The 22,783-nt window shown below is 39.1% G+C and overlaps 2 protein-coding genes across 3 annotated transcripts in view; one reads left to right on the top strand and one right to left on the bottom strand.

Moving 5' to 3' along the window:
• adcy6a (adenylate cyclase 6a) overlaps positions 1-14,405 on the top strand; it is an 80,414-nt gene extending 66,009 nt beyond the window's left edge. Inside the window, exons 10-24 of the mRNA XM_034086358.2 lie at positions 4,617-4,745; positions 4,835-4,863; positions 5,748-5,895; positions 6,008-6,105; positions 7,195-7,282; positions 7,379-7,495; positions 7,874-8,032; positions 8,163-8,338; positions 8,823-8,849; positions 8,943-8,972; positions 9,068-9,200; positions 9,759-10,022; positions 10,197-10,401; positions 10,489-10,613; positions 10,845-14,405. Coding sequence (XP_033942249.1) covers positions 4,617-4,745; positions 4,835-4,863; positions 5,748-5,895; positions 6,008-6,105; positions 7,195-7,282; positions 7,379-7,495; positions 7,874-8,032; positions 8,163-8,338; positions 8,823-8,849; positions 8,943-8,972; positions 9,068-9,200; positions 9,759-10,022; positions 10,197-10,401; positions 10,489-10,613; positions 10,845-10,973 — 1,857 coding nt within the window. The 3' untranslated portion in view covers positions 10,974-14,405. The remainder of the gene's footprint in view (positions 1-4,616; positions 4,746-4,834; positions 4,864-5,747; positions 5,896-6,007; positions 6,106-7,194; positions 7,283-7,378; positions 7,496-7,873; positions 8,033-8,162; positions 8,339-8,822; positions 8,850-8,942; positions 8,973-9,067; positions 9,201-9,758; positions 10,023-10,196; positions 10,402-10,488; positions 10,614-10,844) is intronic.
• Positions 9,186-16,012, bottom strand: LOC139434176 (sperm microtubule inner protein 11). Of its 2 annotated transcripts, none has more exons than XM_071203741.1 (4): positions 15,822-16,012; positions 15,011-15,166; positions 14,801-14,924; positions 9,186-9,271 (listed from the first exon to the last, which is right to left on the bottom strand). In XM_071203741.1, exons 1-4 carry the CDS (start codon positions 15,910-15,912, stop codon positions 9,232-9,234), a joined length of 411 nt encoding a protein of 136 aa, XP_071059842.1. In that variant the 5' UTR covers positions 15,913-16,012; the 3' UTR covers positions 9,186-9,231. The 2 variants fall into 2 exon arrangements, with proteins under 2 accessions (XP_071059842.1, XP_071059841.1); XM_071203740.1 differs by lacking the exon at positions 9,186-9,271 and adding an exon at positions 14,506-14,712.
• Positions 16,013-22,783: the final 6,771 nt, after the last annotated feature.

Below are 22,783 nucleotides of genomic sequence, written 5' to 3'. Positions count from 1 at the left end.
GTTGGAACTTTTCCTGCCTCCTCTGTCTGCGAGTTTTCCGAGGTCTCCCAGATGTTGCGTCAAGCTCCTGATTGAAAAAAGGTAAAGCACTAAGAGTCTCAAAGTGCTCATTTGGTGATTTTGCCTGTGCTCTAGTAACTACAACATTACATTTTTGGCTTTGCTTCCCCTCCAACAAATCAAACAGCACTGGAAGATCTCGCCCCAGCACCGCTGGATAAGGTAAGTTATCAGCAACCCCAATGTTCAAGAGGTAAGTTTGACCCTCTACTTTTATGTACATGTCAGCTGTTGAATAGCTTTTCTCATCTCCATGCACACAACAGATTGGGATCGTGTCTCTTGTGCTAATAATGTTGGGTGGTACAAACTTCCGGTGTACAAGAGTCTGACTACTCCCAGAATCCAGCAAGGCCTTGATAATCTGTCCATTAACTTCTATGAGTGTCATCTTAATAGACTGGTCATCCTTACGCACATGCTCAATATGAGGGCGAGGCACAAAGCACATTTGTGTCATTTTGGCTGCATTTTGGGGGCACATAGGTTTTATATGGCCTTCTATTCCACAGAGATAACAAATTGGCTTTTTACCAAGAGGTTTAAATGGGCTGCTAGCTGACTGCTTTTCCCACCTGGGAGGCTTACCCACACCGGAGGGTGCCTCCTGATCGTACTGTCGAGCTGGTTTGTGTCGATCCTTTGAACTCCATGAGTTATAGCTCCATTGCTGTCCTTTATTACGGGCAGCAACAAAGACGTCAGCCAGTCCAGCAGCCTCCATCGCCGATCCTGGGTCACGCTCTCGGATCCAGACTTGAAGCTCAGGGGACAACATTCTCAAATATTGCTCTAGTATGATTATTTCACCAATTTCATGTATGGATTTACCTTTTGGTTGGATCCATTTCCCATAAAGTTCCTTGAGTCTTACATACAACTCCTTGGGGCTCTCGTCAGGGTTAAACTCCAAGGAACGAAATCTTTGCCTGTAGGTCTCAGGGTTGATGTCATACTTAGAAAGAATAGCAGATTTTACTTGGTCATAGTCAAGGGAGTCATCAATGTCCATATGCACATACGCACCTCTAGCTTTGCCAGTAAGCAATGGTAACAAGTGAAAAACCCAATCTGCTTTCTGCCACCGGCATGCTATAGCAATCCGTTCAAATGTAATCAGAAAGTGTTCAATGTCATCATTGTCCGTTAATCTTTCCATTCTGGGCTCATGGTGTGTGCGAGACTGACCTGCAAGGTTTGGATGGGCAGCCATGGTAAAAAACTCCGCTTGCACCTGAGGATGGTTGCTGGTGGATGGTAAGACTTCCACCTCTGATGGATCAGGGTCTGCGGACAGAGAATCTGGTACTGGAGATGTTCTGGCCTGAACTTCTAACTGCAAAAGCTGAAACTGCTGTCGCATTGTTTCAAACCGCTGTTCCTGTCTTGTAGTTATCTCGCTCTGCTTTACCGCTTGAGCCTCCGTCTGCCCCATATGAGCCTGAAGCAGGGCCACCAGGTCCGACATGGATGGCTCCTTACTTTCACCCTCAGTGCTTTCTACCACTCCAGAGGCCCCATTGTCCTCCTCTTCACTACTGGCTTGCTTCTCCTGGACATTTGAAAGGCTTGTCGGTCCTCCCGGTTTCCTTGTAATTCTCCCTCCACGTCCCGCATGCTGCATCTTTTTAAAATTTTTTTTATAAAAAACAAAAGAAGGTGAAAAAAAACCACCCGTGTCCTCCACTGAATGATCCCACCACTGCCACCAATTGTCAGGGACCAAGCAGTAAGACAACAGGACACAGGAGTGGTTTAAATAAACTAGGGTTTTTATTTACCCAAAAATCCACAAAACATCATATAATAACTAGGCCTATAAAAGAGGTCAACAGAAAATACCTCAAAGAAACATAACAGGTGTTAACTCAACAAACGGACCTCCTACAATGAAAAACCAAGGAACCTATATAGTGGCTTGGCCAAACCAAGTTGAACCCAAGGGATAATTAATAGTCACATCATACACAGGACACTGACAAAACCCAAATCCCCCCTTTGACATGGAAACAGGTGGTTTGTCCCAATCTGTCCCAATTGGCTCCTTGCAGTATTTATCAGCCCTCGGCCACGCCCTTTGCTGAACCAGGAAGTAACCTCCCCCAATGGACATGGTAACTCAAGAGACAAAGAATGCAATTAATACAAACACATACTTGTGTATTAGCTGTGCTAAAATGTTTGAAGTAATGTCAGATTACAATCAAATGAAGAGTTTACCATCTAGAGCAAATGTGTGGTGTTAATTGGCATGTTTTATTGTAGCTGCACTAAAGCAAAACTACTGAAGATGAGGATGCAGTGTAGTTGGTTTACCCTGTGTGGCTGTGGCCATCACAGGCACTGATCGAACCAAATGTGCCCAAAGCTTAGTCCGCTTGGACCTTTTTTTGCTAAACCTCTCTAAAAAGGTCAATTATCACTTGTTTTGCCTCAATCTTGATACAGGGTACTTATTATATGTTATACTTTGGATTCCTAAAGCTTTTAGGCTACTAACCCATCATTCAAGGGTGGTTTTCACTATAAGTAATGGGTTTTATTTGGGCGGAGACAACAATTTACACTTTTTGACTATGTTCCATCTGGATTTACTCTGACACTGAACCATCTTTATTGATTCTGACACTTCTACATCCAACTCACAGTTGTGACCTTGCTTTGATAAAAGAAATGATTCATATAACCCTTTTAGAAGTTAAGTTATAGTCCTTTGTTTTGGGCATGTCATTTTCGAGCCTGAAACCTGAAAAACAGGCTTGGGGCTTAAGAGGTTAAGAGTACATACTTTCATAGGGGGAAAGTAGAAGGTCTGTGATAGAAATATAGAATATAAAAAATCAAGAAGATACTGTAAGTGATCTCTACAATAAAACAGTTTAGTGCACGATGTACAAAGATATTAATAGGAGGAAGTGCAAAACAGACAAACTAATTAACCTCTATTTAAACATTAAATAATACTTTAGGTTAAGGTCTTCTTTCAAATAACAAAAAAGCTTTGGCGGTATCTATCTACAGATAAATATTAAGCCTGAGAAAGTACTTAACGTCTAATGTATTGCTTTCCTGCAATGTTAACTATGTTGAAGCACTTATTTTAACTGATATTATACACATTAATTATACTCTTATGTATGTAGATATAATAAGAAATGTGCAGAATTTGACAGTTTAATGGTGGAGGTACACACATATTGATAGATGTCTTGTAATTAACTATTAGTAGAGAATAACGAGTAATTAATATACTTTATAGAGATCTGCAGATAAATGTTTAGTCTTCTCAAGCACCAACTATCAAATATCTCTCCTGATTGTTGGCACTTGACAATCACCTTCCCTGAATTTTACTCAGGTGTAACTAAAGTCTGCTTTAAAGGTTGTTTATATTTCACATCATTAATCAGAATCTGCAGAGTTACTAAAGTAAATGTAGTGGAGTAAAAATACCAGGTTAACCTCTGAATTGTAGTGGAGTAGAATATATATTAATGCTGCCCATTATGGATACAAGCGATTTTCACCCATGTAGTAATTACATGTTTTAAATGTGTACACACCAATGTGTTTCCTATCGCCTAAACCTCCAGGGATGTACACAGTTTAATACTGTCAACTTCTAATTTTTGTAAAAACGAAAACGTCTTTTAAAACTACAATTCCCAGTAGAGACGTGCCATAGAGAACATTTTGTGAAACACATTAGCCAGCATGTGTAGTTCTCGGGGGGCGTTCGAGTCCAGTTTTGAATAGTCTGCCGTGGTTTCGTTCTATTTCAAAGAGCTTGACGCTCGGCGTAACCTTGGCGCACTGCCACTCCAACATCCAATCACAGAGCTTGAAGATTAATCACGGGGTTTGTCAACAGGACTGTAGTCCCAAACGATAGCTGGGGATTATGGGTAGTGTAGTGTCTTCGGCCATCCTAAACTGAAATGTTTTTCGAAATGTATTTCATATCGCATTAACAACACCACATCTGGCGTCACAGAGAACTTCTGTTACTGTCCTTTCTTCTTAGAGGAAGTACAGAAACACGTAACTGGATTTGTTTTAATGTTTGAGGTGCAATAAACGACACGGCAGCTTTTCGGCACGTTAAAACTATTATTTTCTGCCTCGCTCATGAGAGTAACAGCTGGCAAAATTACAGCCTCGCCTACTGATTTCAAATGTGTGCTCTAAAATGATATTTATAAATGACTATTATCATTATTATAAGCAAGACAATAAATGGTAAAGATATGTAGAAAATAAACGTATTTAAGATACGTTCATAACAAACGTAACGTGGGAGAAAATATGTTTCTAGAAGATATGTAGAAAATAAACGTATTTGAGATACGTTCATAACGAACGTAACGTGGGAGAAAATACGTTTCTTGCTAAACGTAATTGAGAATGCAGTTTAGTTCTGTGGGAACGTAATTTTTAGGAGACAGGGTTGAACTGTAACTCCACAGGAATCTTCACGTGGATTTAGGCACTTATTGTCATTGACTGTGTTGAATGGGAACAGTTGGTGGAGCCTTCATGTTCTTCCCTCTGAGCAGAAGGAGGAGAAGGCGGTGATGGCGAAGATGCAGCGGACGAGAGCCAACTCTAACGAGGGTCTGCTGCCCCGCTGGGTCCCCGACAGAACCTTCTCCAGGACCAAAGACTCCAAAGTCTTCAGACAAATGGTGAGAATTAAAACCAACACACACTCCTTCATGGAGCCTGCTGCTGCTTCTCTCTGAGAGTCTTACGTTGTGTCTGTTCTCTTTCTCAGGGGATTGATGAGAGCTCCAGTAAAGACAAGTGAGTACTGATGCTTGCACACAGGGCTGGGGAGGTTACAATGCTTAGAAGGTTATTCCAATACACTGAATCACCTGTTATAATTAAATGTTTCACAATCAAGTATGACAGGGGTGTCAAACTCAAATACACAGTGGGCCAAAATTAAAAAATCGGTACTAGTCGATGGCCGTACTGGTTCAATGTTTATTGCAAAACTTATTTAAATTAACTTATTGCACATATTAAACCTGGAACTAACAAAGCTTAAATTATTGCTTATAAAAACAACATTAAACATTAAATAATTAGTTGCATTCATTTCTTATGGCTCTATCTGCAGCTTTTCCGGAGTCATTTCTTATAACATTTTTCCACAGGCCAACAGCAGCTTAAAAAAAACAATTTCCCTCCAAAGAAAAAAACCAAACATGCCCTGTTGTCTCAAGAACAAAAGTGCAGAAGGAAACATCCATTGAAAGTCAGTGTGCTGCTGTGATGCTAGTTCAAGCCAGATACTTGGCATCTCATCTTGGGTGCAAGTTCATCAAAGTTTGGGGTCAGGCTCTGAGCTGAGGAGACCCTCAGGGTTGAGTGAAGGTGTGCGTGCAATATACCGGCGGGCCAGATCTAATAGTAATTAGAAACTATCCTGCGGGCCGAAATGAAATCCACCAAGGGCCTGATTTGAGTTTGACACTTGTGAAGTATGACATTATTTAAGTGTTGTAACTATTGAGTAATTTATTTACTTTTAAATAATTGAAAACTGTGCACAGATGCTTTTTATTTCTTTCTAATGACCTTTGTCTGTTCTATGCATTACAAGACTCCTGCTGCTTACACATATGAATACTGCGGCAGAGCTCCACTGGATTTCTTTAACAACATGTCTCTCTCTGCAGCCGTGGTGTTCAGGAGGCGATGAACCCGGAGGACGAGGTGGACGAGTTTCTGGGTCGAGCCATTGACGCTCGCAGCATTGATCAGCTGAGAAAAGATCACGTTAAGAAGTTCCTGCTCACCTTCCAGACGTCCAGCCTGGAGAAGAAGGTTCAAACTAATTGCCTTAATAATAATAATAATAATAATCATCTGTTCTTCTTCAACTTAAGTATAATTCATCTATAGAGGAGGCTTTGACCTATATCTGACTCTCTTGCAGTATTCCAAGAAGGTGGACGATCGTTTTGGAGGCTATGTTGCCTGTTCTCTACTAGTATTCTGCTTCATATCCTTCATACAGATCGTCATCTTTCCACAGTGAGTACTTTAATGTTTCCATACTGTATATCTTCCAGTATGTATTAGAGTTGCTTTCACACCTGTAGTTAGGTTCATTCGGTCTGGATTTATATGTTCGCTCATGTTTATGTAAAATTATAATGATAGAGAGGCGAAGTCCCACCCATCTACTTCCGACCCATGGGACCTTATTTCGGAAAAAGTATGTATTGAAGTCAATGGGGAGAGAGAGATTATCTTTCGATCCCGTTTGAATTGTGCCACGAATTACACATATGATGTTTGTCAATCTTAAAAAATGATTTCCAAGTCAAAAAAGTCACAGTTTGTCGTAAAACTGTTGAAGTATAAGACTGAAAAATACGCAACTAGAAAGACTACAAATCCCAGAATCCCGGTCCTGCATGCTGGCTCTTACGGAACCGACTAACTCCCCTTTTGTGTATGTACAGCTCTCGACATGCCCAGAATTGTAGAGATTTTCACCTCTTTTAATATTTTTTGCCTCATTCTGAAAGAAAGAAGTAAAATGCGCTAATGGGACGGCCGTCTTGGTGTTGGTGCGAGACGGGAGATGTAGTTCATTGAGCGGTTTCACACCAAGAAAAGTGTTACTTCACAGTTTTACGGCACATTTAAAAAATGTTGACTTGCAAAATTATCTTTTAAATTGACAAACATCATATGTGTAATTCGTTGCACAATTCATACGGGATCGAAAGATAATCTTTCTCTCGCCATTGACTTCAATACATAATTTTTCCAAAATAAGGTCCTATGGAGGTCCCCGGAAAGGGAGGGACTTCGCCACTCTATTATGTATTTCTCAATGATGTCCAGAGGAGACATCAAGTAAATCTTAGTGTAATTGTGTAAGCTCTATATATATACACTGTATATACAGTTCATTCCTTCTATAGAAAACTTCCAATATGAAAACATTTCACGATGTAATAATGATGAATACATTTAATTTGAATTCATGCTAAAACAATACGTTATATAGTCACCAACACAGTCAAGTGTTTGAAGAGTTTGACTGACATATTTGACTCTGAACAGGTTGGATAAATATTTATCTATAAATGTTTGTTATCTTTCCTGCAGCACCCCGGTCATGCTGGGAATCTACATCAGTATCTTCGTCATACTCGCCAACATCCTTTTCATCTGTGCCATATATTCGTGCATCAAGGTAACCAAGCTTCCAAAAACACAGATATCTTCATATGAATCGTTCACTGTTTGATGTGTAACTCGTTTTATGTTTCCTTTGCCCCTCCTTGTGTAGCTCTTTCCAGCTGCAATGCAGACCGTTTCAAAGAAGATTGTTGAGTCTCGCACCAACAGCACCCTGGTGGGAGTATTCACCATTATCCTCGTGTTCATCTCTGCCTTTGTTAATATGGTAAGATTAAAGAGACGTGAGGGCTGTTCAAAATACCACAAAGCTACATACTAATACATACTGAACGTTTATTTAAAAATGATGGATGCAGTTCCCAAATGCAATGGTTCAATCCACATTTTTTAGAATCAAGCAACAAATAAGTTACATTTATACAACCCCATTTACAAAAAACAAACTTAATATTCTCAATTGCTTTGGATAATGATGTCATAAAATATAACAACCAACATTCAAAGTTTAATTTCAAAACCTCAATAGAAGCTACGAATGTGAAAAAACACAGTCCTACAGCATCCTGTATCCACACGCCTCTGGTACTTCCAGTATGGCAACATTTTTCTTGTGTGTGTGTGTGTGTGTTTGGCTTCCCTCCAGTTTGCCTGTGACACCAGGAGCTTGGCACAATGCGTCGCCGAGAAGCTGAACACCTCCGCGGCGCTGGTGACGCCCTGTTTGATCCGCAGCTTGAATGTGTCCATTGAAGGGGGTCTGGAGATCTGTCCGAGCGAAGGCCCCTCCTGCCCCTTCCCTGAGGTGAGACCATTGTTGTTCCTCCTCCTCACTGTTTGTGTGTTCACTATGCCACTGTCTGAAATGTCACATTTGCATTTGTGTTTTTCTGAGATCTGTCTTTGATAACGTCTCTTTGTGATGCTGCTCTCAGTATTTTAGCTACAGCGTGCTGCTGACGCTGCTGGCCTGCTCGGTGTTCCTGCAGATCAGCAGCATCGGGAAGCTCGCCCTCATGCTGCTCATCCAGCTCACCTTCCTGCTGCTGGTGGAGTGGCCACAGGTCGCTCTGTTCGACAACGCAGACCTCTTCGTCACCTCCAATGCCATGTAAGTGACATGGCATTTCTTTTCGGCTCTTGAAAGTAAAGCGGGTTATTAAAGATCAAGACTTATTGAAAGTTGCCTTTAAATACTTGGTCAGTCTTTTCACTTTTTCCTCTTGATCTGAATCAGTAAACATTCACATTTCAATCATTTGTTTTATTATGCTTTTGAATGCAAAATGAAATAATTCGAGGCCGATTCCTTAAGATGTGAATGTTTTTAAATGTAAGTTGACACAAAACTGGTCTTTTAAAATCTGTTGTTTAAGAGATTCTCAGTAGCAATTAGATCTCCAATTGAAAAAATGCTAGTGTCTAAAAAAATATAGATTGTTCAATACATACATACAATGTTTTTAAACAATATGATTATTTGTTCCTTGCCATGAGTGAAAGCACACATGACTTTGAATCACATTATATTTTGAGTTATGTCATTTTTGTATATTTTTTATTATTTGATCTAATGTATTTGTTTTCCTTTTCAGTGATTTAAATCAAACTAGTGCTCAATGGTAAGACTTTTTATTTGTATTAAGACTATATATAATATCACAAGGATTATTATGTAATGACCAGCATGTTGTTTTTTGTATTTGCACTTTTAGGTCCAGTTTCAATGAAACTACAAACCAGTGGTAAGAATACATTAAGTGTCACTTTGTAAGGTTTTTAATCTCTAATTTCAAAGATTGTTCTGCATTAATGTGACGCTGTGTCTGTCACTTTGCAGCCCATTCGTTGTGACCAAAGTGTCCCTGAGGGTCATGACTCCAGTGATCCTCACAGTCTTCGTCCTGGCGCTGTACCTGCACTCGCAGCAGGTCGAATCCACCGCACGCCTCGACTTCCTGTGGAAACTACAGGTATGTGCAGCGTCCACTAGAGGGCGCCATCTCACCATGTGAACTGCAAACACACTGGCTTCACATTTCTGCTGAATAAAGTGATCGAGCTGTATTAGTTTATGAATGTCTTCTTATAGAATATCTTTGTGTACACCTGACCCTACCTGACATTTTAATATATATCATTTGTTAATCAAACTTTTATGCTACTGTAAAAGCTATAAGAATTGTAAACAGACAATGAGCATATATTTTCTAAATTCACATACTGTACTTTTTTGGACTTTAAGAGTAAGGCTGAAAAAGAATTTGCATGTTGCAAAAAAAACTTAAATTAGTACAGTAAATGTGTCATAGAAACACATAATACATTTAGGGGGGATTTCTAGGTATATATACTGAATTTAGTTATTTAATGAGCATTGTTTGAAATAATTAACAATCTAAGGCTTCAGTATAAACTAGCATTGGTTTGGCAGTACTTCATAATTAAGGAATCACTATTGTTTTTTTTATACATTATAACAACTGAATAAAACTAGATATATTAACTAAAACTCTCCTCTTCACTCCCAGGCCACAGAGGAGAAGGAGGAGATGGAGGAACTGCAAGCCTACAATCGACGCCTCCTCCATAATATTCTGCCCAAGGACGTTGCAGCTCACTTTTTGACGCGCGAGCGGCGTAACGACGAGCTCTTCTACCAGTCCTGTGAGTGTGTGGCCGTCATGTTTGCCTCCATCAGCAACTTCTCTGAGTTCTACGTGGAGCTCGAGGCCAACAACGAGGGGGTAGAGTGTCTCCGGCTGCTCAACGAGATCATCGCTGACTTTGATGAGGTATGCACATTTTGGTATACAGGTAAAGTTTATTGAGGCACGTTTTAAAGCTCAGTGTGAACATTCACCCCTAAATACAAAATACAGGAATGAGACGTTTTGGCTTCATTTGAAAGCTAATTAAAACATGTAATAATGATTGTGTTGCACAATGTGACCACTCTCTGTTCTCAGATCATCAGTGAAGACAAGTACAGGCAGCTAGAGAAAATCAAGACCATCGGTTCCACCTACATGGCGGCCTCCGGTCTCAACGACTCCACCTATGACAAGGAGGGCCGATCACACATTATTGCACTGGCCGACTACGCCATGAGACTGAGGGAGCAGATGAAGTACATCAACGAGCATTCCTTCAACAACTTCCAGATGAAGATAGGTGCGCGAGATTCGAATGTTTTGAAACCGCATTCATTCCGTTTTTCTACTGTGATCAACAGGTAACAGTAGCTGCTTTGTCTTCCAGGTCTGAACATTGGGCCGGTGGTGGCGGGGGTTATTGGTGCGCGGAAGCCTCAATATGATATTTGGGGAAACACAGTCAATGTGGCCAGCCGTATGGACAGCACAGGTGTACCTGACTGCATACAGGTAGGTGTCTTTTTGCAACTATTAAAATGTAGTCCACATATATTAACATGTTCTAGCAACCAGTGTTAAAAAGCTCCAGTCAGACCCTGGATTCTTGATATGTTGTAAGATTGAAGATAACCCCAAATGACTCCCGTAGAAATGTCTATAGTACACACAGTGTATGTAAGTCGCTTTGGGCAAAACGTTTTAAAAGGTTTCTTATACATCTATGTTTTCCGTTGCTCTCAGGTGACTACAGACCTCTACCAGGTGCTTGCAAACAAAGGGTACGTGCTGGAGTATCGCGGGGTGGTAAAGGTCAAAGGTAAAGGGGAAATGGCGACCTACTTCCTGAACGAAGGGCCGCCCAACAGTTAGCAGCCGGGGCAGCAGCAGATGTCGGGATGTCCCCGCTGCGAGGACACAGCCCCACTGAGCGAGGACTCACTAGAGACGCCATCACTTGAATCCCAAGTAAAGAGGAAAACAAACTCTAAAGACATCAAATGGAAAGTGTTCTTGATGAGAAGAAGATGTTCTCGTTTAGCAGCCATTTTGGCTCCAAACATGATGAAGGACGCGTGTCTTTCTCATGTCTAGCCTCTCTCTCAGGCTTCTTGAAAGATGCAAAGTCTGTTTATTTAAAACAACGCCTTTTAGCCTGTGTCAAAGAAGATTAACGCTGTACATAAGGCTACTTTTTATTTTACTTTGAGTTTTGTTTTTCTGTTTTTTATTTCACATGACCTATGAAGAACAGGTACTCATTTTCTGTTTCCGGATTAATTATTTATTTTAATCTCGATGTTTTGCGCAAAAAGGTCCTTTATAAAAAAGTGTGAATACATACGTGCACAAATATCCAGTTTATTACACGTTTATAAGTGTGTATGTACATGCATATTTGTGTGTGTATGAATATATGTATAAACCGAGGAGAAATATATTGACCAAAGACTAAAGTATTCACTAAAAGCAAGGCAAGACATGATATGTTCTCGCAAAAGTCAGCAATGATCACCGCCTCTGTTTTTTAGGCAGAAGGCCTGAACCCTGTCTTTTTGGCAGCGCAGGCTGCTACATTGTTTTCATAAAATATATCAAATGTATTTATTTTGTCTGTCATTCAGGCAGCGGAGAGCTCTAAATTATAATGTTGCCCTCAACTTCTCAACAAAATGACTAAAGACGACTAAGGATGTGAGTAGAAGGTGAATCTATATTTTAAAAGTAGGATCCTCTTCATCCTCATTTCATGTCGGATTGCTTTCTTAGAGCTTGAGAGCCAGTGTGCCGCTGGTTTCAGCCGTTACAGTATATATTTTCATCGACTGCTCCTTCCCTTTCAGAAAACTATTTTTTTGGTGCAAATGGAAATGAAGGAATTTAGATCCAGAGCCATCAGAGGGGGAAACCTCAGATTTCAACGCAGTTGTACCACACAGCCTGATTCTTCCATGAAGAAGAAATAAATGAAGGAAAGAAATATATATTGATTTTGACTGAATACTGTGCTTTGTAATCCTGAAGGGGCATAACTATTTTCACTGTGAGGTTTTTATGATACGACAAACTGCTTTCTTGCCAAACATAACTGCTTTGAAGCATGTCTGATTGTGGTATCTTGTTTTCATTTTGGTTTGTTTTAGCGTAGGGTATTTTGTATCACTTCTGTATCCATCATTTGTATATTCTTAATATTATTATGATTATTATTATGCTTATAATGATGATTCCATTCCAATGAAAAGGATCAAAGACCAGCACGCTTTCTTGTAAAATGCCAGTTGTAAAAGCTCAAGCTCACTGGTACCAACTGATCAACTGCAGCCAATGAATTCTGCTGTTCAACCCAACATGCACAATACAGTATTTCATGTATAGTAAGTAATAACCATTAGCTGCCTTTGCAGCAGAACCCGAGGGCTGTATGCTCACATAAGCATAGCAGTAAACACACACATATACAGATGATTCACTGCTTTTTTAATTTATTTATGCCACTACTGCAGTATTGTAAATCTCAGTCAGGCTTTAGGTGACCTCTCCCTCCCACACATTCACTTCTCAGTAACAGGATATCACTGGTGGTAGACTGTGTGAAGAGGACAGCAGAATTAATAAACCTAACCACATATTTCTGTATCCTGCCCACAATCAGTAGAAGTACTAATAGCTGAGTTTGATTGCCTTAATTTAATATAAAACAAATCATAGAATAACTCTGACAGGGAACAGTGCCTGCCTGGACTGCTGATGATTGGACGAGAGATGGATAAAGGGCTTGTTGAGAATAATTTCCGGTGAACATTCTCATCATTACACTCGATCTTTGTTTCTCCAGCTTCAACTTTTTGTAATTAGGAGAATCGGACCTGATTTAGCTCTTCTGCCACACTCAACACTGGCAACCAACAGTTGATCATGTTTGTACCAAAGCCAGCTCATGCAGCCTCGTGCTCTGTCCCCTCCTGAGCGATGATATGTGGCCTCGGGGCGTGGTGGGAGCACCAGAGGACGAAATGTAATGGAGATCACCAACTATGAAGTGAACTGTGACCAATGAAGAGTGAGTCATATAAGCAGAGTTTATCCAACGGACATGAGTTTTAAAATGTGCATTGTATGTATTCTATTTCTATTGGCTGTCCATAGACTTGTGTTGATTGTTAACTCTTGGGATGTTTTTGGGGGGAACAGGAGGGGAGGAAGGTTGTCCCCCATACTACTGAAACACTGTTTTTGCTCAGGCCTGATGAATCCTTCCGTATGTTTTTATTTGTATTTTCCCTCAGTTGGAGGAGCTGAAAGGGGAGTGTTTTCTGCAAAACTGAAGGACATGAGGAGTTGAGGACTATGACAAAGAGAAAAAATAACATTTCCCCTTGAAGAAAAAAAAATAAAAAAAGATCAATGGCTGTTTTGCGTCTTCGTATATTTACTTATATTCTTAGATGTGCTTCAGTGCAAATATCTATTACCTGTGTCCCTTTGGAGTCATGCATGTTTACAGCACTAAAAAGGGGTTAACTTGTCAATATAAAAAAACGTAACCACAGGCAGATCCTTCTACATTTGGAAAGCTGTGCTGGCTTCTAAATAAATATTCACTTTCTAACGAACCTATAACTGGAAACAACATCCCGGCATCCTGGATGCGTTTACTGTGTTACTCACAACGGCTATACACGTACATAACGCTTTAGTTATCAGATTCAGAATCAGCACCATTATAACTAATACTATACAGCTGTTCTGCAACAAGGATGTGGTTGTTGACAGAAAACAAAAAAAGATGGTGACTTATTTTTAAGTTGATGTTTTAATGTGAAATTAACAGACTAAGAATACTTGAGGCTTTTTTGCAGAAGGACCCCGCAAGGAAACTGTCCTGGAGAGCTCTGAAGGGCAAACCAATATTACCCATCTGCAGGATCAACCTTTACCTCATGGCAAGTAACAGCTTTTAATTCTGACACGCCAATCTGCCACTTTTGTAGAACTGAATTAAGTCCAATAGGAATTGTTTTAGACATTATTGGTTTGAGACAGTAGGTAAAGAACTCCCCATGGCCCGGTTACTAAACTCTGCTTTAACAATTCAATACAATTATCTTCCAAAATTAGGAGTAGTTATTTTAATGTCCTCTAGAGGGAGGTACAGTCTCTTTATGAATCACTCCTGAATTCTAAGATAATGAAAACACAACTGTATTAAGTTCCAGGCAATTATACACTAATGAAAAACCTATAATGAAATAATATCCCAACTGTACCAATAGATGATCCTTAACCCCACACACTGCTCCTTCACGTGACTATATATCTGTAGATGTACATCTTCTTTTGTAAAGGTTGTGAGCTTAAAAGCTTGTAAAGTATTTTCACACCTTGTGTATAAAAAAACAGGCACGATTAAAATAGATTTAAAAAAAAGAATAACTTGAGTTAAAGAATCTAAATGAACCATGAAAAATCTCAAAAAGATGCTCCGTTTTCAATGTATTCTCCGAAATGAACCCGAAAGCTGATGCTGCCTCTGTGGCTTAATAACTGAAGATAAGGCTGTCAGAAAATGATGAACTCCCGGTCTTTTGTTGACATTTCGTTAACAAACCTGCGAAAGCAATAAATGGATTATAATCACAGAGATCTAGCTTCTATACAACGTTATTGAATTATTTAGATCTATAAATGATACCTACTTTGTCATCTCACTGTTCTTTCTGGGAAAGGATTTGACTTTGGTCCATTGTGCACGAGGCTTTGACACCATCCATCCATACTGCTGGCTCTCCGTCATCGGCCTTATGTACAGCTGGTTAGGTGCTGGGGAGAAAAGACAGACACATTTTTCACAAAGAATACAGCTGTGATTCAGAACCCTAATCTGCATGCTCTCTATGTCTACTCACATCTGGGTGTTTTAATCTTTTTGACCATCTCTCTGTGTCGCTCATAGCTCCCATGGTGTATGTCAGTGCTGAAGGGGAGAGGCTGGTGGGAAACGCTGCATGTGTCTTTGCATGTGAGGGGTCTCGGTGGTTCTTGAAGAGATGGAGGTGGTCCATCTGTAAATAGAAATGTTATTATAGAATAGAAGATATGTATAATACTAATCCTGCAGATGCTTTTCAAAAAGAAATAAGGATATAGTTGAATGTATGTGTATTGTTTATATACCATATATTGCGTAAATAAAGCATACTATATATTATACAGCATCATTCAAGGCTCCTCAAACAGATGCATTCAAGCTCAAAGTCCTTGTATTTGATAATACCCTATTAAAGTCCTGACATTGAAAATATTACTTGAATATGAAGTAGTGTTAAACATTTATAATTATCAATGGAGAAACTGCAACTACGCACTAAAAAACTGATTAAAATACTTTACAAGAGAAACAGAAAATCTTCACAATTGTGAAGCTACATGAAAATAAACATTAAATTTTCCTTTTGCACAACAAATATCGTAAACAATGAGAAAATTCGTATAAAAGAATACACGTAGCTATATAACGTTAGCTCTACATGTAGCATGTTATTGAAGCCTGAAGACTTAACATGTGTTCTTGTTAGCTATCAGCAAGCTAAGGGTCTTTTACCCTGTACGTGTAGCTTCAGTTAACTTTGTGTTAGTTAGTTAGTTAGTTAGAAGAAACCACTTTAAAACCGAGAATGGACTAGCAGCTAAGGTAGGCTAGAGTGTAGCTCCTCTTACCCCGAAAAAGAGACGCTCCTCTGGGATTCACTATCATATTATCCCCTATGGGGTTTTGATCACCCAGGTGCGTTAAACCGAAGAATGCCATGGTGAGACAAAGTTAACCCTGATCGATAAACCAGCCTGTAACCGATCCACAGTCACACCATGAAGGAACACAGCCTGTAAATAAACCACCACCTTTGGCTTAGGCGTAACCATGGTGATTATACCCGTTTCTAGGGGGACACATCGAACACTCTACTAAACTAGAAATCAATAAAAACAAAAACAAACCAATACAACGGAATAAACACATTTTCTTAATATATAGAAATTGTTATAGTCACCAAGACATTGGCACTTTTAAAACGGTTGTGTATAAAAAAGAAAACAAATACAACAACAATGATCAAATAAATGATCAACACATATATATACGATTTAGTAAATAATAAATATCTGGTATAAATTATATTCAATAAACTATTTAATTTAACAGCTCTTTTAAACTAATTTAGGGCTTTATACTGTGAAAGGTCTTAAAAAAAGCCTTTTTGGACAGCCTTCTGGGGAAAACCTGGTCTGATTAAGAGAGACGGCATTCATCCTACTTTGGAAGGTGCAGATCTCATTTCGGCAAACATTTCAGGGCTTTGTGGACTTAATCCATGACAAACTAGAGTTGAGACCAGGAGGCAGAGTCGCAGTCTTACACGCTTCTCTGCGCTCTCTCCTAGGCAGTCACCCATAGGAATCCCGAACCCAATAAAATACCCAATATTAGCGGTGTGTGTGTCTGCCCAAGGACAATTTAAGGTAAAACCTAATCGAGGTGTCATACATAATAACCTAATAAAAGTAAATGTAACAACTACTACAGTGCAACAAAACAGGAAGATTAAATGTGGTCTCTTAAACATAAGATCTCTAGCATCTAAAGCAATATTGGTAAATGATTTAATATCAGATTATAATATTGATATATGCTGTCTCACTGAAACTTGGTTGAGTCATGAAGAATATGTCAGCATAAATGAGGCCACTCCACCCAGCCATGTCAACACTCATATTGCTCGAGGCACGGGCCGAGGAGGTGGAGTTGCAGCAATCTTTGACTCAAGTTTACTTATCAATACTAAACCAAAATTAAATTATACCTCTTTTGAAAGCCTCATTTTTAGTCTTACGCATCCGACCTGGAAAACTTTGCAGCCAATCTTATTTGTTACAGTGTATCATGCACCAGGTCCTTATTCAGAATTCTTATCAGAATTCTCTCAGTTTTTATCAACTTTAGTTCTTAAAACAGACAAAGTAATTATCGTAGGTGACTTTAATATTCATGTTGACGATGATAAAAATAGCCTTACTGTTGCATTTAACTCTATATTAGATTCTGTTGGTTTCTGTCAGAGTGTAAATAAACCAACCCACTGCTATAATCACACTCTCGACCTTGTTCTGACTTATGGTATTGAAATTGAGCAACTATTAGTCGAACCGCATAATCCTGCTTTATCCGACCATTTCTTAGTAACTTTTGAAATACTGTTACTAGACTACAAAGCATTAGTCAAAAGCTCTTGCAGCAGAAACCTGTTAGTGCTATAGCCACATTTAAGGAAGAGATTCCACCAATACTTAACTCGATAGCATGTCTGCATGTAGGAGAGGAAACTTATACAAAATGTACACCACCCCAAATTGATCATGTTGTTGATAGTGCTATAGATGCGCTGCGAATAAAATTAGACTCTGTTGCTCCTTTGAAAAAGAAGAAAATAAAACAACAGATTAGCTCCATGGCATAATGCCGAAACCCGCAAAATAAAGCAAAAGTCTAGACAACTTGAAAGGATATGGCGTTCCACTAAACTTGAAGAATCTCGTTTAATTTGGCATATTACTCTCAATGAATATAAGAAAGCACTGCGTAAAGCGAGAGCAGCCTACTACTCTTCATTAATAGATGAGAATAAGAATAATGCAAGATTTCTTTTCAGCACTGTAGCCAGGCTGACAGAGAGCCACAGCTCCATTGAGCCTTATATTCCCATAGCACTCAGTAGTAATGATTTTATGTTCTTTTTTAACGATAAAATTGTTACTCTTAGAAACAAAATTAATGACCTCTTGCCTTCGACCAGTATAGTGTTATCAACAGCTCCCGGAATCGTAAGTTCTAATATTACACTAGATAGTAAACTAGAATGCTTTTCAGCCATTAACCTTGAACAATTACATTCAATGATTCTCTCTTCTAAACCATCAACGTGCATGTTAGACCCAATTCCAACTAAGCTGTTGAAGGAAGTTTTTCCATTAATTAGCACTTCTTTATTAAATATTATGAATATGTCTTTATTATCAGGCTATGTTCCACAATCATTCAAAGTAGCAGTGATAAAACCGCTTCTTAAAAAGCACAACCTCGATCCAGAGGTTTTAGCCAACTATAGACCTATTTCTAATCTTCCGTTCCCCTCAAAAATTCTTGAGAAAGCGGTTGCAAAACAGTTGTGTGATTACTTAAAAAACAATGATTTATTTGAAGATTTTCAGTCTGGCTTTAGAACACATCATAGCACAGAGACAGCTCTGGTTAAAGTCACAAATGATATTCTAATAGCCTCAGACAAGGGACTTGTCTCTATTCTTGTTTTGCTCGATCTCAGTGCTGCATTCGATACCATCGACCATGATATCCTATTGCAAAGACTAGAGCACTTAGTTGGCATACAGGGAACTGCTTTAGGCTGGTTTAGGTCCTATCTATCTGAACGCTCTCAGTTTGTACGTGTTAACGATGAATCTTCCACGCAAACCAAAGTTAGCCATGGAGTGCCACAGGGCTCAGTGCTCGGACCTATTTTGTTCACATTATATATGCTTCCGTTAGGCAATATTATAAGGAATCATTCTGTAAACTTTCATTGTTATGCGGATGATACTCAACTATATTTATCAATCAAGCCTGATGAAATTAATTATCTAAATAAAATTCAAGACTGCCTTAAGGACTTAAAAACGTGGATGACCTTAAACTTTTTGATGTTAAACATGACCAAAACTGAAGTTATTGTACTTGGCCCGAAGAATCTACGAAACAAATTATCTAAAGATATACTAACTATGGATGGCATTAATTTGGCCTCCAGCGAGACTATAAGGAATCTTGGTGTTATATTTGATCAGGATTTATCCTTTAACGCCCACATAAAATCAATTTCAAGGACCGCCTACTTCCATCTACGTAACATTGCAAAAATCAGGCATATCTTGCCTCAAAACGATGCAGAGAAACTAGTCCATGCATTTGTTACTTCTAGGCTGGATTATTGTAACTCTTTATTATCAGGGAGTACCAAGAAGTCAGTCAAGTCGCTTCAGCTGATTCAAAATGCTGCAGCTCGTGTACTAACCAGAGTTAGGAAAAGGGACCACATTACTCCTGTTCTGGCTGCCTTACACTGGCTCCCTATAGAACACAGGATAGAATTTAAAATTCTTCTTCTCGCCTACAAAGCCCTTAATGGGCAGGCGCCATCTTACCTTAAAGAACTCATTATACCCTACTGTCCTACTAGGGCATTGCGTTCCAAGAATGCAGGGTTGTTGGTTGTTCCTAGAGTCTCTAAAAGTACAATGGGAGCCAGAGCCTTTTCTTATCAAGCTCCACATTTGTGGAATCAGCTTCCAGTTTGTGTTCGGGCGGCAGACACCCTATCCGTTTTTAAGAGTGCGCTTAAGACCTTCCTTTTTGATAAAGCTTATAGTTAGGGCTGATTAGATTCAGCCCCTAGTTTTGCTGATATAGGCTTAGTTTGTCGGGGGACATCTTACTTCTTCCTTCTCTCTGTCTATACCTGTGTACTCTCATGTTCCGATTAACCCAGCTTCCCCAAATGCCTTTCTTTTTGGTGTCTATATACGCTGGGATCCGGAGTCATGGATGATCCTGCGGTCCTGTGTCCTGGATCGCGAGTCGTGGCTGTGGTCCTGGATCATCGGTCCTGGATGGATATCCTCGTGGATTCATCTTCCTATTATACACACATGCATTTCCAAACATTTGGACTACCTATGTTGCAAATGTATTATCTTTTCAATTTACACACGGCATCTATTGCACGTCTGTCCGTCCTGGGATCCCTCCTCTGTTGCTCTCCCTGAGGTTTCTCCCATTTTCCCCTTTAAACTGGGGTTTCTTTGGAAGTTTTTCCTTGTACGATGTGAGGGTCTAAGGACAGAGGGTGTCGTATTGTCATACTGATATTCTGTACACACTGTGAAGACCACTGAGACAAATGTAACATTTGTGATATTGGGCTATATAAATAAACATTGATTGAAAAAAAGAGAGTTTTTCATAAATCTTGCTTTGCATTAACTATGTAATATTTGTCTAGAATTGTGTTAATCTGCAGGGTAAATTTCTCTCTGTTAGGCAGTCCACACATTACATGACTTGAGTTTGACAAATACCTTATTTTGAGTAAAACCTTCATTCCATTTATAATAAAAAAATGGAGAAAATATGATCTGTCGATGCAATATCTGTATGGAAAAAGGGACATACAGTAACCTTCTAATATGATTCATGTGTTGGGGCCGAGCTTACATAAACTCAAACTCTGAAGCAACTCATGTTACAACACTGTCTCAGGCTGCAAAGGGAAGTACTTGCATTTCCTCATTCTTGTCACCATACCTTTACGTTTCTTTTACAAAATATATCCTACAGTTTACATTGTGGTTGTTTTCAGAGCAGCTGCAGAACCTGTCATCATGGAAGTGTTTGTCAGTATTTGAAGAAAACGTGATTTTGTCTGCTTGCAATGAGTCACAACATCTCAACCAAAGAAGGTTTTGCATCTGATTATGGATTTGTATATGTGGATTTGAAGCTTTTCTTAGTGTTATGGTGTGTGCAGGAAGCAGGACCCAAATGCAGATTAAAGTGTCAAAAATATATCTCCTTTATTTCAAGGCTATACTATAAACAAAGACAGAACAGAACACTCACCGAAGACCAGGTCATAACACAAGACGAACCGACAAAGACAGACAGACAAACCAGAACTTAAATACACACAAGACTAATTATACAAACAAGACACAGGTGAGGAGGGAGGAGAAAACACAGGGACACCAGGTGCACACAATCGGGTAATAAGACACACCAGGGAAACTAACGACAGGGAACCACAGACAGATCTAAAGACAAAACAAGACACAGGTGAGGAGGGAGGAGAAAACACAGGGACACCAGGTGCACACAATCGGGTAATAAGACACACCAGGGAAACTAACGACAGGGAACCACAGACAGATCTAAAGACAAAACACAACGCAGACAGAAAACCAACGACAGATCTAGACAAGACAAAACACAACACAGACAGAAACAGGCAAGACAGGAGGTGAAGACCCTTCAAAATAAAACATGAGACAAAAGACAGAAAAAGACAAGACAAAATACAACACAGACAGATCTTGACACTTAGTACAATTCCCAAATGCCTTTATGTGCATCCAAAGAGTTGTTGGTCCCAGCAAATGTATACATATTTATTGAAGAATCTCTTGAAGTTCAACCTCAAATGTGGAAGGGAATAAATCCTCAGTTTTATTTCTGTACAGAAATGCCTGTTAAAGTTCAGCCGAAGCTAATAAGAGCCTTCTGCTGTCAGATCAAGTGATTACAACGGTCGAATAAGCACAGAGTTGTCTCTTTGTGTCAATAGCTCTGCTGAAACAAAAGCAAACTCTGTCTATTTAAGTCTATTATAGCCTAAAGACAAAGAGGGAATTTTTGTGACTCACACAAACTGCTATTTCCATTTTATACAACTCCAGTACATCTCAAAAGAAAATATTGTACTTCAATTACATTTGTTGGACAGCTTTAGTTACTCTCTTAGATTTTGCAAATAATACTAATACTTTAACTTGAGTAAGGTTTTTAAAGCAGCGCTTTAACTTGTAGTGGATTACTTACATTGTTGTTGTGTTATCAACGCAGTAAATGATTTCATCCAACTCTGGATATAAATCGGACAACACAAATGTATTAAACGTTATTTATGTGTATTTGTTCCTCTTAGATATTAATTTGTTCCTCTTCATCATTATGGGAGCATCGGTGAGAGCAGGGGGGGAGTCATATCAAGTCAGCGGTTGTATAAATGGCGTGTCAAAATGGTAAATGATAACGCATCATGACCATGCAAATATTGCACATTGTGTGTGTGATTACGGAAATGTTGAAACTGATTTCACCAAGGTTTTGCAAACAAGACCACTCAGTCAACCGGGCTTTTAACAGCCTTACATTGAAACACTTCAACTCAAGGTTCCTCTTATCATTTAAAATACACTTTTAAAAGCTTACTTGGCTAAGCTTAAACTTATTTCTTGCACATACCTTTTTGTTTTCATTTAATGAGTTAGTTGAATGCCTTATCATTTTAAGCAAAGTTACTTTCACTGCTAAAAAAAAACTATATTATGAGTCAATCTATGAAGACATTTCCTCTTTTCAGTGTTTTCCTTCTTCCTCATACTGGTCAGGTGGACTAAAACAGCAACAACCTTCCATCCATTCTGAAACCTTTTATAGCTGTTTCATCAAGCTTACTAATTTCTTCACTTTGTAAACCATATTTTCTGTCCGATTTTTTTTTTTGAAATCATTTTCATAGAAAATTATTGTTTTCAACTATTTTTAAACATATAGGTTACAGTGGTTCATTGTCTGTCCTTTGCATGTTTGCCTTTGGGAGGGTGGCACTGTTGCAGATAATGCATCCTCTTAGATATTCTGTTGTTCTTAGAATACATTATTTACCTTGTTTTGTTATTTATGTCATTACCTGGTTTTATTGTGCAGTATTTGTACTTATTTTGATTTGCCTTTTGTAATGTATTCTCTAGTTTCTTTACTCACCCACTACTGCTGTGACATGTCATTATTA

Source organism: Pseudochaenichthys georgianus, chromosome 7 (assembly GCF_902827115.2).
Source record: "Pseudochaenichthys georgianus chromosome 7, fPseGeo1.2, whole genome shotgun sequence".
Taxonomy (NCBI): Eukaryota; Metazoa; Chordata; class Actinopteri; order Perciformes; family Channichthyidae; genus Pseudochaenichthys; species Pseudochaenichthys georgianus.
The sequence above is the reverse complement of the archived record's forward strand: the minus strand, read 5'-3'. Positions and strand labels throughout refer to the sequence as shown.